The sequence below is a fragment of the Vipera berus genome, assembly GCF_964194415.1.
Source record: "Vipera berus genome assembly, chromosome: 16".
NCBI classification, from domain to species: Eukaryota; Metazoa; Chordata; class Lepidosauria; order Squamata; family Viperidae; genus Vipera; species Vipera berus.
The window spans coordinates 5,746,487-5,763,583 of NC_138219.1; the positions used below are offsets into that span (position 1 = coordinate 5,746,487).

General features: G+C 47.4%; 2 protein-coding genes across 2 annotated transcripts; one reads left to right on the top strand and one right to left on the bottom strand.

Annotated features, from left to right (window-relative positions):
- Positions 1–842: 842 nt before the first annotated feature.
- SLAMF8 (SLAM family member 8) lies at positions 843–9,577 on the bottom strand (the record flags this gene model as incomplete). The annotated part of the gene is made up of 5 exons (XM_081341051.1): positions 843–892; positions 1,732–1,851; positions 2,838–3,146; positions 3,547–3,928; positions 9,449–9,577. 5 exons carry the CDS (start codon positions 9,575–9,577, stop codon positions 843–845), a joined length of 990 nt encoding a protein of 329 aa, XP_081197177.1.
- On the top strand, positions 9,576–16,999 carry VSIG8 (V-set and immunoglobulin domain containing 8; the record flags this gene model as incomplete). Its single annotated transcript, XM_081341052.1, has 7 exons — positions 9,576–9,624; positions 10,244–10,419; positions 11,289–11,631; positions 13,337–13,501; positions 14,234–14,350; positions 14,871–15,006; positions 16,155–16,999. The coding sequence occupies 7 exons, from the start codon at positions 9,576–9,578 to the stop codon at positions 16,594–16,596; spliced, it is 1,428 nt and encodes a 475-aa protein (XP_081197178.1). The 3' UTR covers positions 16,597–16,999.
- Between the last annotated feature and the right edge of the window lie 98 nt (positions 17,000–17,097).

The window sequence follows — 17,097 nt, forward strand, 5'->3', positions numbered from 1 at the left end:
GAGTTGTAGTATTGGGAACCAGAGGATACTTCAGCTCCCAGAATTCTCAGGGGTTGCTGTGCTGCCTCAGGAACTCGGAGTTGTAGTTCACAATATGCTGGTCTATGACTGTAATGAAGATTTGAATAATTGTAGTTCACAGATCTGAAGGACAATCTGGTTCCTCAGAATCCTCAGCAGGGGCTGTCTCGACTGGGGAACTCTGGGAATTGTAGTGTCGGAACCCAGAGGACAATCTTCAGCTCCCAGAATTCTCAGTGGTTGCTGAGCTGCCTTGGGAACTCTGGGAGTTGTAGTATTGGGAACCAGAGGACACTCTTCAGCTCCCAGAATTCTTAGTGCTTCCTGTGCTGCCTCAGGAACTCTGGGAATTGTAGTACCCACACCCAGAGGACAATCTTCAGCTCCCAGAATTCTTAGTGGTTCCTGTGCTGCCTCGGGAACTCTGGGAATTGTAGTACCCAGACCCAGAGGACAATCTTCAGCTCCCAGAATTCTCAGTGGTTCCTGTGCTGCCTAGGGAATTCTGGGAGTTGTAGTATCCAGACCCGGAAAACAATCTTCAGCTCTCAGAATTCTCAGTGGTTCCTGTGCTGCCTAGGGAATTGTGGGAGTTGTAGTATCCAGAGCCGAGGGACAACCTTTGCTGCCAGAATTCTCAACAGTGGCAATGCTGGCTGGGGCGCTCTGGGCGTTGAGACACACGACTGGACAGGGACGGTCATCTTTCAAAAAGTCCTTCCAGCAGAATTCCGAGCAAACTATACACCTCCGACGTTCCACCAAGCCCCTTCCACCTTCTCAGCCGAAGCAACCCAAGAAGGACCTCCGTTTCCCATCCATTAAAGCTGGATCGACTCGCTTCCGGGAACCGTATAGAACATTTTCTTCCCTATAAAGACATTATTAACATTTTGTATTAAGGCTAAGGATTCCCACTGCTCGCCCCTCGAAAGTGCGAGGAATTGGCGGCTATATAAAGATGATCAAGAAAGAAAGAAAAAAAATCGGCAGCCAGTCAATCAACCAACCAACCAATCCAATCTGACGAAATGACCTTACGAAAGAGGGAAGGTCCTCGCTAAACGCAGGCCAGCCCTTCCAAGTTCTGGATACCAGGCATGCTGCTGGATGGGATTTGTAGTCCTCTGGAGATGCCCAGCCAAGGAAGAGATCTAGAGGTAGTCCTCAACTTACAACAGGTTGTTTAATGACCATTTGAAGTCACAATGGCACCGGAAAAAGGCGACGTGACCCTTTTTCACACTTAATGACCCTTGCAGCATCCTCCTGGTCATGTGATCGAAATTCAGATGTTTGGCAACTGACTTAATTAATGGAGCTACCTCTAAATAGAGAGGTAAAGGTAAAGGTTCCCCCGCACATGCGTGCTAGTCGTTTCTGACTCTAGGGGCCGGTGCTCATCTCCGTTTCAAAGCCGAAGAGCCAGCGTTTGTCCGAGGACGTCTCCGTGGTCATGTGGCCGGCATGACTAGACTCCAAAGGCGCACGGAACGCTGTTACCTTCCCACCGGAGTGGTCCCTATTTTTCTACTTGCATTTTTACATGCTTTCAAACTGCTAGGTTGGCAGAAGCTGGGACGCGTAACAGGCGCTCACTGTTACGCGGCACTCGGGACTAAATAGAGAAGGGGTGTTCAAACTTGGCAACTTTTAAGACTTGTGGACTTCAACTCCCAGAATTCCTCAGCCAGCCAGCCAGCTACTTACCTGAATGCTGTTTGTAGCACACGCACGAAAGGACAGCCAGGAAGAAGAAGAACGAGACCACTGGGATGATGATCAAGAGGAACGCCCTGAAACTCAGTGTGGTCTTCTTCTCCTCACCTTCTGGAGAACATGGGATAACAGAGTTGGAAGGGACCTTGGAGGTCTTCTAGTCCAGAGGTCCCCAACCCCACCCCACTCCGGTCCATGGACCAGTACCAGGCTGCAGCATGCCAGGACACAAAACCACGCTCCCTCCAGTCCGTGGAAAAATCTGTCTCCACGGAACTGGTCCTTGGTCCTCAAAAGGTCGGGGACCTCTGTTCTAGTCCAACTCCTTGCTTGAACAGAACACCCTACTATACCATTTCAAACAAGTGGTTCTTCTTAAAGTCCTCCAGGGTTGGAGCACCCACAACCTCTGGTGGCCAGCTGTTCCCCTGGTTAATTGTCCTCCCTGTTAGGAAGTTTCTCCTTAATTCCTTAATTCAAGGCTTCTCTCCTTGATTAGTTTCCATCTGTTGTTTGTCTCGTCTTGCCTTTCGGTGCTTTGGAAAATAGCTTGAAAACCACCACCCCCAATGGGGAAGCCAGATTCGCTTAACAACTGGGCTACTAGCTAATCAGCTGCAGTGATTCACTTAACAACGGTGGCCATATGGGGCAAAAGTCATTGGACAACTGTCTCCCTCAGCAAAAGAAAGTTTGGTCTCAAATATGGGCGTACGTCAAGGACCACATAGTCCAGGGATAAGCAACCTCGGCTCTTTTATGACTCGTGGACTTCAACTCCCAGAATTCCTGAGCCAGCCATGCTGAGGAGAAAGGGAGAGGTTTCCAAGCTAAAGCCAGGAATTCTGGGAGTTGTTGAAGTCCACAAGTCATGAAGGGGCCAGAGTTCCCCCATGCTGGCTCAGGAATTCTGGGAGTTGTTGAAGTCCACAAGTCATGAAGGGGCCAGAGTTCCCCCATGCTGGCTCAGGAATTCTGGGAGTTGAAGTCCACGAGTCATAAAAAAGCCAAGGTTGTCTACCCCTGGTATAGTCCCTTGCAAAGGGGCCGGTTGGGGGACTGGGAAACAGGTTAAACCCCCCAAATTGGGCACGTACCTGAACGTCGAAGACAGGAGTCCTGGAGCTCAACAACCGCTGATTTGTGGATTACAGGATTGGAGGCCGTGCAGGTGTAGCTCACCTGGAGAGCATCCTTGGGATCCAGTTTGACCCGTAGCATCTGGCCGTCCTCCGTGCGCCAATGTTTCGGCGTGGGGGTGGTCTCCCACCCCAGCCCTGCCCACTCGTAAGTGACATTCGTCCTGCTGGCAGCATGGCAACTCAGGAAAAGTACGCAAGTTTCTGAGGAGGCATTTGCGCCCTTTGCTTCGGGAAACACCCGGATAACTGGGGTAGAAATCGTATCTGGAAGGAGAGAGGAGAAAATTCAGGGGAGGGGGCAACGTGGGGAAGGGGTAATATTTTAGTTCCTTCCCTGGCTCCCATTTCTGGGTTAGGTTTGACCTGGACAACCCAACCCAACAAAACAAACGAAGTGAAATAAGCAAAATGTGAAATAAAAGAAAGTGAAACAATGTAAACAAAAATGAAGCCATCTAAAATAATATAAAAAGATAATTCAAGGTTGGTAAGTTTAAAATAAGTAAAGCAAAAGAAAATCAGACACGATGTAAAAATAAGCAAAAAGCCATCTAAAATAATGTTCTGGAAAACGCAGGCCTTTATTTCAAACCAAACAGTAAAAACAGATGGATAAATAGGTGTTCTAACACGCCTTTTTTTTTATTTGGACAGCACAACGTACCGAAAACCTTCAGCCCGAAATGCTGTTTTTTCATCTGCCCTGTGGTGTCCACCAGGAGAACGGAGAAGATCCCAGCATCTTCTAAGCCCACTGGGTCGATCTGCAAGGTGAAGTTGTCGCGGAGGTGAGTCCTTCCGTAGAAACGGGAGCGATACTGGATCTCCGGGTTTCCCTTGAATGAGGTGGCCACCAACTCTTCGGAAGGCTTCAAGGAACGCCAGATGATGTCCCGGATGTGAAAATTGGGAGGGGGGCTCGCTTTGAAGGAAACAGAGCACCCCGCTTCTCCTACCACCTGCTCTGGTGTGTAGGCCCTCGACAAGAGAAGAGCTACAAGAGAAAAAACAAATATCTTTACACCCAAGGTGCGTGGGATTCTCTCCTACAATAAGGAGACCTCGTCTTGTTTCATCTCTCCAACTCTGGGCTCAAACAAATCTGGCAAAGAAAGGTAGAATCATGGCTCTGGAAGGGACTCCAGAGGTCATCTAGTCCAACCCCCTCCCCACACACACTCAAGGCAGGAGCCCTCTTAGACCAAGCACCTGTGTGTGGGCAGGACAAAAAAATAACAGGCGGAAGGTCATTAAAGAGAGAAGCAACCTAAAACGAAGGAGAAATTTCCTGGCAGTGAGCAGGATTAACCAGTGGAACGGCTTGCCACCAGAAATTGTGGGTGCTCCATCACTGGAGGTTTTCAAAAAGGGATTAGAGAGCCATTGGTCTGGAATGGGATAGGGTCTCCTGCTTGAGCAGGGGCTAGACTAGAAGACCTCCAAGGTCCCGTTCCACTGTGTTATTCTGGAGAAATTTCCCGACAGTGAGAACAGTTAACCAGTGGAACAGCTTGCCTCCAGAAGTTTTGGCCGCTCCATCACTGGAGGTTTTTAAGAAGAGGTTAGACAGTCATTGGTCTGGAATGGGATAGGTATATAGGGTCTCCTGGGTCAAACAGGGGTTTTGGACTAGAACAGGGGTCCCCAACCTCCGGTCCGTGGACCAGTACCGGGCCACGGCAATGCCAGCAACTGGTCTGCACAAACAAGCAAAGTCCCATCCGCGAGATGCAGGCAGCACACAAAAACCACGCACCCTCCGGTCCGCGGAAAAAGCTCTCTCCACGGAACCGGTCCCTGGTGCCCGAAAGGTTGGGATCCTCTGGTCTACAAGACCTCCAAGGTCCCTCCCATTGCAAAGACGTTCAGACATGAAAGGCTCTCCAGGTAAGATTTGTATTGTTATTTTAAATACCTTGTGAACCGCCCTGAGTCCTACGGGAGAAGGGCGGTATATAAGTCCAATAAACATAAACATAAACATAAACTCTGTTATTCTATATTCAGCCAAAGTGCAGTTAACTGGAGTCTACCCATCCTGCTAAATCCTACCCCAAAAGGCCTTCCTCCTCTTTGCTTTTTGCGAATTTAAGCCATTTGTCTTACCTGAAGCCATCATCCACATAAGGAGGAGCCAACCCATCCCAGCTCCGGTTTGGAAGACGGCAGGAGCTGAAAAGACATCAGCAAAAGAGAAAGCAGATCTCACATGATGGAGCCTGTTTGTTTTTTTTTCCCCACAGGAATTCCCCTTTTATCACTTAAGGAAGAATCGGGGACACCCACGATAATCTTTGGCGCCCGTTGCAGAAAGCAGAACTGGGAAAAAAAGAAAGGGGGGGCCCCAAAAAACAACAACAACAACTGGAGGCTGATCTACAAGAAAACTTTGCAAATTCTGATAAATGTTGTTTTTTTCTGGTCTGGTAATTCCCAAGAGAAGGGAATCGAGCGATTTTGAGAAAGCCCCCCCCTTTTTTTTTCTGCCCCAGAAAGATTTTAGTTTTAGCCTTGTGACCTGAAAGATTCCTACCCTGGTAGGACGGGTCAATCCAACAGAAATAAAAATCCAAGAAAAGAAAAATAAAATAAAATAAAATCAAGGAAGCCAGCCCAAATAACAGTAAACGAAGAGGGAACAATGTTATTAAAATCTGGTTTAAAAAATAAATACAGGTGGTCCTTGACTTATGAACACTATTACTACTACTACTACTACTACTACTACTACTACTACTACTAATAATAATAATAATAATAATAATAATAATAATAATAATAATAAAGTTGGAAGGTACCTTGGAGGTCATCTAGTCCAACCCCCTGCTCAGGCAGGAAACCTGCAAGTTGCGACCTTCTGACAAGCCAAGTCAATGGGGGAAGCCAGATTCCCTGAACAGCGGTGCTCCTAACTTAACAACTGCAGTGATTCACTTAGCAACGGTGGCAAGGAAGGTCGTAAAACGGAGCAAAACTCGGTTAACCCCTGTCTCACTTGGCAACAGAAATTTCGAGCTTCCACTGTGGGTGGTAAGCCGAGGACTACCTGCAGGCAGTTTCGATGGAGAGGCAGTCCATAAATCTGTTTGGATCTGCCTGGATAGGTTCAGAGCGATGGTTTATCGGAGTACCTGGATCCCTATAATTTGGAATTTTAACGGGAGGAAAACGTTCCTTGGGATTGTTTAGGTCTGAATATTGTTTGGATGGTTTTACACCAAGCTCAACCTTTGTGCCACGTTTTCACAACTCTTAACCTAAGCTAACTCGGGCTAGGAGCACGATCAGGTTGGGACAGGAAAATCTAGCCCCGCCACCCGCTTTTTTTGTCAACAGTTGGCAAGTCACTTCCTTTTGGCAGGACGCCTGGTGCGTAATGCACTTTTGCCCCATGTGAGTCCATTGCATACGGCCAGCCAGGAAGGAGAGCGACAAATGAATTGCAGGAGCGAGATCCAGTAAAAAAATGTTTGCATTCAGAGGAAATGGTTGAGAAGGGTTTGTGGAACTCCCTTGGTCAGGTGCAGTCAACCTTAGCTGCAAAAAAAACCCAAAAAGGCACACATCCCCTGCTTCTTGGTATAAATCTCTTCATCTCTCTCTTTTACGCAAGTGTACATGCATTCACACACGTGAAAGACAGGCGGGCATTGAGTAAAATAAGCAGGCTGGCTGGGGGATTCTGGGAGTTGAAGTCTTCCTTTCTTAAAGCAGGCTGGCTGGGGGATTCTGGGAATTGAAGTCCACCCATCTTAAAGTGTGCAGGCTAGGGGATTCTGGAAGTTGAAGCTCACCCATCTTAAGGCAGGCTGGCTGGGGGATTCTGGGAGTTGAAATTCACCTTTATTGAAGCGGTGCTTGCCTGGGAATTCTGGGAGTTGAAGCCCACCCATCTTAAGGCAGGCTGGCTGGGGGATTCTGGAGGTTGAAGTTCACCTTTATTAAAGCATTCTGGCCAGAGAATTCTGGAAGTTGAAGCCTACCCATCTTAAAGGATGCCAGCTGGGAATTCTGGGAGTTGAAGCCCACCCCTCTTAATGCAACTGTGCTTGAGAAACACTTAACTAAATCATCAGACTATCATCACCTCACCTTGAGGAGTATGGAATACAGCCATTCCACTGCAGCCAGTTAAACAGCATGAAAATTTAGGCTGTTTATTTTAATAAAAATAATAAAACGAACATAATAACAGGTCACGGTGAGCCTAAACCAACACCAAAGCCAATATAACAACTAACCCAAATTGAAAGGGCCGTTGTGTTGATTTCTGAGTAGTGCACTTGATTTGTATCCTGTTTATCTTAGGGAGTCCTCGACTTACGACTGTATTTGAGGCCGGAATTACAGTCCTGGCAGCGGTTAAGTGGGTCACCACATCGCTACACCCCAATTTACAACCTTTTTCCGCAGCGGGCATTTAATTTAATTGTATTTTAATCTGTATATTGTAACTCTTTTTTAATTTGCCCTGTAAACCACCCTGAGTCCTTCGGGAAAAGGGCGGTATATAAATCGAATAAAATAAATAAAATAAATAAATAAATTACCGTAAGTGAACCCCTCAGTCTGGAACGAACCCTGATTTCTTTAATGAGTGGGGGTTTTTGTTGTTGTTTTTTTTTGCTGGAAAGAAGACATAAATGCTGGAAACATGGGGGGAGGGGGGGGAAACAAACCCCAAATCGCAGTCAGGGGAACCGCAGGAATGCTTGCAAAGGGTCGTAAATGCGAGTCAGAGCACGGCCATTGAGCAGAACTGCAGCTAAAGTCGTTTGGGGGAAAAGCAGCCACTTGACATCTCTGCATTTTTTATTTATTTATTTATTTATTTATTTATTTATTTATTTATTTATTTATTTATTTATTTATTTATTTATCCATCCATCCATCCATCCATCCATCCATCCATCTATCTATCTATCTATCTATCTATCTATCTATCTATCTATCTATCTATCTATCTATCTATCTATCTATCTATTAATTAAAAAAAATTGCTGCCATTTTTCCTGCCAAAGTTTGCAAAGTTTTTGTGTGCCACGCTTTGAGGAGGAAGGAAGGAAACGGCTTGGCGGGGAGACACCGTTTTTCCCCGTTTGGGGCTGATTCCTCAGCCGTCCCCACCCCTCCTGCTCAGCCATCTGGGGCAGCACCCAGGCCCGGTTGTTACAAGCCGGGAATTAATTGTGGGTTCTGGAGCGGATGGCCGGGATCATATCCTGCCCCGTTGTAGACAGTTGTGTAGTCACTGCCTCTCCCAGGTGAGGCGCGAAATGAGACTCTGAGAGGGTGGCAAGGTCACGGCCACTTGTCAGCCTTCGGCAGGTGTCAGCTCTCCTCTTTCCTCCTCTTCCTCCTCCTCCTCCTCCTCCTCCTCCACATCTTCTTCTTCCCCATCCCTCTTTCGCACATTCTCCTCCTCTTCTGCTGTTGCTTTCACTTTTTGTTTATCTTTTTTTCTTCATCTTTCTCTTCCCTTTCTTCTCCTTCTCCTCCCTCCCTCCCTTCTCCTATGACTTCCTTCTCTCTTTTTGTTCTTTCCTTTTTTGTTCTTTCTTTCCCTCCGTCCAACCTTCTCTGCACCCCCCTCACTTCTTTCTCTTGACTTCCTTCACTATTTTTTCCTCCCTCCCTTTTCTCTTGACTTCCTTCTCTCTTTTTGTTCTTTCTTTTTTTCCTTCCTTCCTTCCATCCATCCAACCTTCTGTCCTTCCTCCCTCCCTTCTTTCTCTTGACTTCTCTTGACTTACTTCCTTCTCTATCTTTTCCTTCCTTTGCTATCTTTTCCTTCCTTCCTTCCTTCCTTCCTTCCTTCCTTCCTTCCTTCCTTCCTTCCTTCCTCTTCCCCTTCTCACTCATCCTCCTCTCCTTCTTCCTCTCCTTCTCCCTTCCCCCTCCCTTCCCCTTCCTCCTCCTCCTCCTCTTCCTCAAGTTCACCTCTTCCTTCCTTTTCTATCACTACACACCATCCCAGTGAGGTAGGCTAGGCAGAGAGACGGGGACTGGTTTGAAATCCCCCCCCCACAGAGCTTTCATAGCTGAGGGGAGACAACAATCTGGGTCTCCCTGGCCCCAGCTGACCCCTTGACCAGCACCCCACGCTCTCTCTGCTCCTCCTTGCTCCTATTTGCAGGTCATGCCTCTCACTGCACACCTCCACCTCGCCCCACCACCACCATCACAAGGGGACTGCCTAGAGAGGTAGCTTGGGGGAGGTAGGAGGAATGAGGCTGGCTGGGCATTAGGGGAACTGTAGTCTTCTAAGTTCAGGAAGCGCAGAAGACGTCTTGGGCTTCCAGAGGCTTCAGCCTCCTGTACATTGACTGGGGGTGGCCTGGATGACCTCTAAGGTGCCTTCTCTTCTTTGGCACCAAAAGCAAAGCTGAAAGGAAGGCTTTCCCCTTCATGGGGGGGTTCCCCTCTCCTGAGCCCAGGGGCGTCCGTGGTGAAAGGAACACCCACTTGTCCTTTGACGGCTGAGTAAGGACCTGACTGGAAAGGTGAGCAGGCGGTGGCGGTGCCACTTCACTCGGGAGGAGTGGCGTAGTAGCTCCTCAATTCACCCCAAAGGCATCCAAAGGGGCAGGGCGGGTGCAAGCCCGCGGCATGAAAAGCTCGGCTGCCTCCGCTTCTTCCCCAGTCTGGGAGGAAGGCACACTCTCCCTGAGCCTGCCAAGTCCCGCGTGGAGCATGACTGGAATCCAAGCCCTGAGGTTCTTCCTTCTTTGCCTGGCACCGGGTAAGGCTGGGCATCGTCAAGCAAGCCAAAGGCATCCCATCCTGGGTGGCTTTCCCCGGCTTGAGGGATGTTTGGAGAAGCTGAAGATGGGAAAACGGGGCGCCTCTGAACTGGGGGCACGCTTTGCGAAGAGAAAAGCAGCCAAGTTTCTAGTCCTCTCTTTGGGTTGTTGTTGTTGTTGAAAGATTACTTTGTTCGATTTTGTAAAGCCGAGAGAGAAAATGAAGCAAAACTTACGACGGTGACAGGAAAGAGAGAAAAGGGAGAAAGGTAGGGAGAGGAAAGCCAAAAGTGAAGAAAGAAAGAAAGAAAGAAAGAAAGAAAGAAAGAAAGAAAGAAAGAAAGAAAGAAAGAAAGAAGAAAGAAAGAAAGAAAGGAAGGAAGGAAGGAAGGAAGGAAAAGGAAGAAAGAAAGAAAGAAAGAAAGAAAGAAAGAAAGAAAGAAAGAAAGAAAGAAAGAAAGAAAGAAAGAAAGGAAAGGAAAGGCTCTTTCTAAGTGTAAGCAATCATTTCTCTGCTAGAATATTTTTGGGAAATTCTCTAAAATATTTTATGCAGTGAAGTTAATCTCCAGCTGGGCAACCAAGCTAAGACACCTCTCTCCTTGTTCTGCCGTTCAGCTCTTTCACCGGCTGTGAAGATCAAGGCCAAAGGCCGAGAAATCGTCTACCTGGCCAAGGGGGAGTCGGTAAATTTGGGGTGTCCATTTGAGCTGGAACCCCAAGATGACGGCCCCAACGATTTGGATATTGAGTGGACACAGATGAATGTTGATCCCACGAATTTGGACAATGTGGTGAGTTTGTTGAGGTCATGCAGGTTCAGTACTTATTCCAATGTTTCTCAACTTTAGCAACTTTAAGACGGGCGGGGGGGGGGGGACTTCAACTCCCAGAATTGAAACTTCCAGTGTTGGAACATTCACAGCTTCTAGAGGCAGGTTGTTCCTCTGGTTAATTTTTCTAACTGTCAGGAAGTTTCTCCTTAGTTCTGGGTTGCTTCTCTCCTTGGTTAGTTTCCATCTGTTGCTTCTCATCCTGCTTTCAGGCGCTTTGGAGAATAGCTTGACTGCCTCTTCTTTGGGGCAGCCCCTGAGATACTGGAAGACTGCTATCATGTCACCCCTCACTCTTCTCTTCATTAAACTGGACATACCCAATTCCAGCAACCGTTCCTTATATGTTTTGGTCTCCAGTCCCCCAATCATCTTTGTTGCTCTTCTCTGCACTCTTTCTAGAGTCTCGACATCTTTTTTACATCGTGGTGGTGACCAAAACTGGATGCAGCATTCCAAGTGTGGCCTTACCAAGGCCTTGTAAAGTGGTATTAACATTTCACCTGATCTTGATTCTATCCCTCTGTTAATTGCAGCCTAGCACTGTGTTGGCTTTTTTTTTTTGCAAGGTCGAGAGAGAAAAATGAATCAAAACTAATAATTAAAATAAACAAAGTTTATTTTCGGACGGGAGGACGGCACCACGATATTTGCAGACTCGCCCGAAGGAAAGGAGGGCTTGCGGTCCAATTTTCCAGATCGAACTGAAGGATTCGATTTGGTCGGTCTGCAAAAACATAGCAAACAGATCCCATTTCTCCTTAAGCCAATCAGAAACCTCTCTCTCTCTTTTTTCTCTCTCTCTCTCCCTCTTTTTTTTGATTCAACAGTGTTGTTCTCTGCTTCCTGCCCATCAGATCTTGAGCTATCAGGGCCAGCAAGTGATCCACCCCGGATATCCATATTTGCACCCCAGGGGTGGGTCAGGAAACCAAGATGCCAGCCGTTTTAGTAACCCAGGATTTCAGCAGAGCGAAGGCGGCCACCAGTTTGGATCGGCCAGCGATTGCTGCAGCGGCTTACAACAGCGTGTTAACTTCGTGGTGCCGGATCCAAGCAAGTATGACGCATCCATCAATCTCCAAAATGTTCAGATTTCCGACTCGGCCACCTACGAGTGCAAAGTGAAGAAGACTACGGTTGCCACCCGGAAAGTAACCGTCATGGTGCTTGGTGAGTGAGGGCTACCCCTGGACAGCAGCACAGCTCAGGGGCCAAGTGGGTGGATGTGGCCAACGGGCCCTTTACGCCACTGCAATGTGAAACACTTGACCGTGCAAAAAATATGGGGCTCTTGTAGGCCAGCTTTCTGCAAAGTCCCCCCCTTGTGCCGTGTTTTGATTCCCAGCAGCAACCTGTGTTCGGGCTTCGCTGGAGGTAGGGCAAAGAGACACTAGCAAGGGAACCTCAGACAAGAGATAGATGTAAAAAAGATGTTGAGACTCTAGAAAGAGTGCAGAGAAGAGCAACAAAGATGATCAGGGGACTGGAGGCTAAAACATAGAGGGAACCGTTGCTGGAAATGGGTATGTCTAGTCTAATGAAGAGAAGGACCAGGGGGGACATGATAGCAGCGTTCCAATCTCTCAGGGGCTGCCCCAAAGAAGAGGGAGTCAAGCTATTCTCCAAAGCACCTGAAGGCAGGACAAGAAGCATCGGATGGAAACTAACCAAGGAGAGAAGCAACCCAGAACTAAGGAGAAAAGTTCCTAACAGGGAGGACAATTAACCAGTGGAACCACCTGCCTCCAGAAGCGGTGAATGTTCCAACACTGGAAGTTTTCAAGAAGAGACTGGACAGCCATTTGTCTGAAATGGTATAGGGTTTCCTGCCTGAGCAGGGGGTTGGACTAGATGACCTCCAAGGTCCCTTCCAACTTTATTATTATTATTATAAAACTTTTATTCATAAAACATGAAACTCAGTCAACTGAACACTCAAACGGACTGGCACTCATGGTTGACCTGGGCTGCTGCCAGCATCCTAGGTATCAACCAGGTATCTCCTTAAAATGTAAGACGTAATAATAACGTTGTTGTTGTTGTTTATTCATTAAACATGAAACTCAGTCAACTGAACACTCAAATTGGCTGGGACTAATGGTTGACACGGGTTGCTGCCAGCATCCTAGGTATCAACCAGGTATTTCCTTAAAATGTAGGATGTTCCGAGTAGCGCAGTTTTTTGTAGCTTTGCTGGAGTTATTGCAGGAAGCTGCAAAATATTATTATTATTATTATTATTATTATTATTATTATTATTATTATTATTATTATTATTATTATTATTAATTTATTTATTTATTTATTTATTTATTTATTTATTTATTTATTTATATATTTATTTATTTATTTATTTAGGATAATGGACAGGCACCCTCCTTAGTTTGTGGACTGTAAAGGGGAAGCAGCATCTAGACCAGGGGTAGGCAACCTCGACTCTTTTATGACTCATGGACTTCAACTCCCAGAATTCCTGAGTCAGCTGTGCATATGGGAGTTGAAGTCCATGAGTCATAAAAGAGCTGAGGTTGCCTACCCCTGATCTAGATCTATGGAAAGAGTCCAGAGTGTGTCCAAGGACATGGAGGAAGACTTTGGGAGAACAGAGCAGAAAGGTCTTCCGTGGAACAGTCAGATAAGAGACAGCAGAGCCCTCAGATGTATAACAGGCAGGGCGAGAGGCTCAGGTGGGACACCCCCCAGCCCAGTTTCTCAGGCTGTAAAGGAGACGGCGGGAGAATTGCCCTTGCGGACTTGCAAGATTCTGTCCATGTAGCTTCTCCGCAAAGTAGCATCAGTGATTCCTGTCTGCTTTAACCTGGCGAGGTTGACGGCGTTCTTGCTCGCTGACACCCGGTTCCTGCCCTTCTTCCAGAGAAACCCTCAGTGCCACATTGCTCGATCTCAGGCAAAGTTTTCCTCGGCAATGAAATTACCCTCCGTTGTGGCTCCGAAACTGGCAGCCATCCGCTCATGTACCGCTGGACCAAAATGGCAGACTTCCCCATAGAGAGTGGGCTGCCCGCCAGTACCATGGCAGGTAAGATAAATAGAGGGCGTGCCCCCCAAAATTGGGGTGATGGGGTGCAAGAGGTTTCACTGGGAAGGGAGGGAGGGAGAAACCCCGACGAAACTGGCTTGTTTAAAACGCTTCTCGCCTGACTGAAAACTCCCTGCTTAGAGCACCGATGGAGTGTTCTGGGATGTGCTGGGTTACAATTCCCATCAGCCACCGCCTGAAAATGAAATGGTGGTTTAACACACCTAAACGGTGCCAGGCGAGAGAGCGTTGGGCTGAGGAGAGCAAGTTTCTTATTAAAGAAGAAATAATGGTTTCATTTTACGCCACCCAGAGTCAATTTGGAGTTGGTTGGTACCTAAATTGAATAAATAAAATTGAAAAGGAAGAGACAAAATATAAAGGAAAACTCTGGGATAGAAGGATGGAGAGATGGATGGGTGGGTGGATGGATGGATGGATGGATGGATGGATGGATGGATGGACAAATTGTTGATGGATGAATGGATGAACTGATATGTGGATGAATAAGTAGATGATGAGATAGATAGATAGACAGACAGACAGGAGGATGGATAGATGGATGGATGGATGGACAGATAGAGAGATAAAACAGAGAAATAGATACCCCCTCTTTTGATAGATGGGTGGATGGATGGGTAGAGGAATAGATGGAGATGGACAGGCAGACAGACAGACAGACAGACAGACAGACAAATGAACTTTTACATATTTCTTGACCCTTCTCTGAAGGCTCCAGTCCTGGGGATCTGGTCATCCGCAACATATCACCTAACCATCTTGGGATTTACCAGTGCATTGTCTCCAACAAAGTCGGATCAGCTCGGTGTACATTGGAGGTCTCACATGGTAAGTGAAAAGCATTTTCTGTCTATTTTTCAAGCCCCAGGCTTGAGCGACGGAGGAAGGAAGGAAGGAAGGAAAAGAGAGAGAGAGAGAGAGAGAAAAGGAAGGAAGGAAAAGAGAGAGAAATAGAGAGAGAAGGAAGGAAGAGAGAGAGAGAGAGACAGAAGGAAGGAAGGAAGGAAGGAAGGAAGGAAGGAAGGAAGGAAGGAAGGAAGGAAGGAAGGAAGGAAGGAGAGAGGTGGAGAAGTAGAGAGGGAGGGAGGAAAGGAGGGAAGGAAGGAAGGAATGGAAGTCTTCAAAGAAGGAAGAGCTGAGAAAAACAACATGGTATTCTCTAGAAAGATATCCAGATCACAGTTAAATTAGCAAATATGGCCAGCATCTTTCACTGGGATCCATGATCACAGCCCGCCAACGTTGTCTTACTTCGGCATCCTCAACATCCTCTCTCTCTCTCCTATTCTTCTTCTTCTTCCTCCTCTTCCTCCTCCTCCTCCTCCTCCTCCTCCTCCTCCTCTTCCAGATTCCCCCCTCCTGACCATCATCGTGGGAGCCGTACTGGGCTCGCTGCTTTTCTTGGTGCTGCTGATCTGCCTCATCGTCTGTCTGGTCCGTTGTTGCAAGAAGAAGCAGAGAAAAGAGGAATCCAACCAAATCAGGTGTGTATGGGGGGGAGGCCAAGAAAGGAGGGGCTCGGGGGGGGGGGGAGAGACGGGAACAACATCCGGGAATGACCGTCCGGGCTGTGTCTGTTCTTCCCGAATTGGCCATGGGGTCACTTCTGAGGACCTCAGGTTCCTTTGCAGAGCCCTGGGAGACTACACAAAGGATGCTGTCAGCCTAGCGCCATTCGTCCATCCAGAACATGGGTGTGTTTTGTAGCATCTGCTTTGGAGAATCTTTTTATTGATTTCAGAGCTGATCAACTCCAGAAGTTAATCGGATCAGCTTTCGAAGGCGGTTTCACAGGGTCTCCCATTGGTGGGAAATGCGGGGCTGTTGTCTTCTTCTTTCTAGGATTCCCCATCTGGGTTTTTCCTTCCTTCCTTCCTTCCTTCCTTCCTTCCTTCCTTCCTTCCTTCCTTCCTTCCTTCCTTCCTTCCTTCCTTCCTTCCTTCCTTCCTTCCTTTCCTTTCTTCTCCTTTCCTTCTTTCCCTCCTTCTCTTTCATGCAGAATTTTTCCTCCTCCTTTTTTCTTGCCTTCCTTCTCTTTTCTTTCACACACAAATCTTTCTTCCTTCCTTCCTTCCTTCCTTCCTTCCTTCCTTCCTTCCTTCCTTCCTTTCCTTTCCTTTCCTTTCCTTTCCTTTCTTCTCCTTTCCTTCTTTCCCTCCTCTTTCATGCAGAATTTTTCCTCCTCCTTCTTTCTTGCCTTCCTTCTCTCTTTTCTTTCACACACAAATCCTTCCTTCCTTCCTTCCTTCCTTCCTTCCTTCCTTCCTTCCTTCCTTCCTTCCTTCCTTCCTTCCTTCCTTCCTTCCTTCCTTCCTTCCTTCCTTCCTTCCTTCCAACTAACATTTCTTCAAATGAGGAGGACCAGCAGTCTTAGAACCCAGGCACCCATCTGAACAGGATGCTTTAATTTAAATTCTTGCCCTGAGCAGTGGCGAGACTTGATGGCCTCAAGGATTCCCGATTGCTTTCGCCTCCAGGGTTCTGCGGATGCACAAAATGCCTTTCAAAGCTGCCCTTTCAGCCTGGTCTCTCTCCCAGCTGGGCTTCCTTAGAAAGAGAGGATAAAATTGCACGGGGGGGGGGGGGGAGAAGAAAATAAGGGTGGGTTTTTTTTCTCTCCTTCCCCTTGCAGAGTGGACACTCCTGCCCCCAGACCCAGACAGGAGAGCCGCAACAGCAGCTTACGATCCGTGTTGGGGTACATTCCCCATAACATCAACTTCATGCAACGCCGGAAATACGAGTCGCCCCGGGAACAAGAAGGGGTCGAGATGATCTCTCCAAATCAGGACCCGGAGCTGAGTTCAAATTCCTGCACCTCGCCCCCGACCAGTGGCCATCCTTCAGTGGTCACCACCAAGGCCCGTGTTCATTACGACCCCAGCGGGCCTTCCTACGGCCACGGAAAATCCACCGCTTCGGGGTCTTCTAACACTCCGTGCCACGAGAGTCCGAGTTCAGATCCCTCAATTTGTGACCGGGACGCGTCCCACGGAAAGCGAAGCCACCCCGGACAATATGGAGGCGTTCCCGTAATGATGCCAGCTAAAACCCGCGAAGGCCTCGTCATTTAAGCGTCCCGCTCGCTCTTGGTTGTTGTTTTTTTCCCCTGAACAGTGGCGTCAGAGTTCCAAAATGCCAGGGAATTGGATCTGAACTTGCAGCAGGTTATTTTTTTTTATTTTTTTATTTTTTTTTTAAAAGCAATAATTCAGTGTTTTCCGATCTGCTGCCTGGAGACCACAGCTCTAATTAATTAACCAGCGGAACAGCTTGCCTCCAGAAGTTGTGAATGCTCCGAAGTTTTTAAGAAGAAATTGGACCACCATGTGTCTGAAATGGTATAGGGTTTCCTGCCTGAGCAGGGGGTTGGACTAGATGACCTCCAAGGTCCCTTCCAGCTCTGTTCTATTCTATTCTATTCTATTCTATTCTATTCTATTCTATTCTATTCTATTCTATTCTATTCTATTCTATTCTATTCTATTCTATTCTATTCTTTCCATATCTCATTCTACTCTACTCTACTCTACTCTACTCTACTCTACTCTACTCTACTCTACTCTACTCTACTC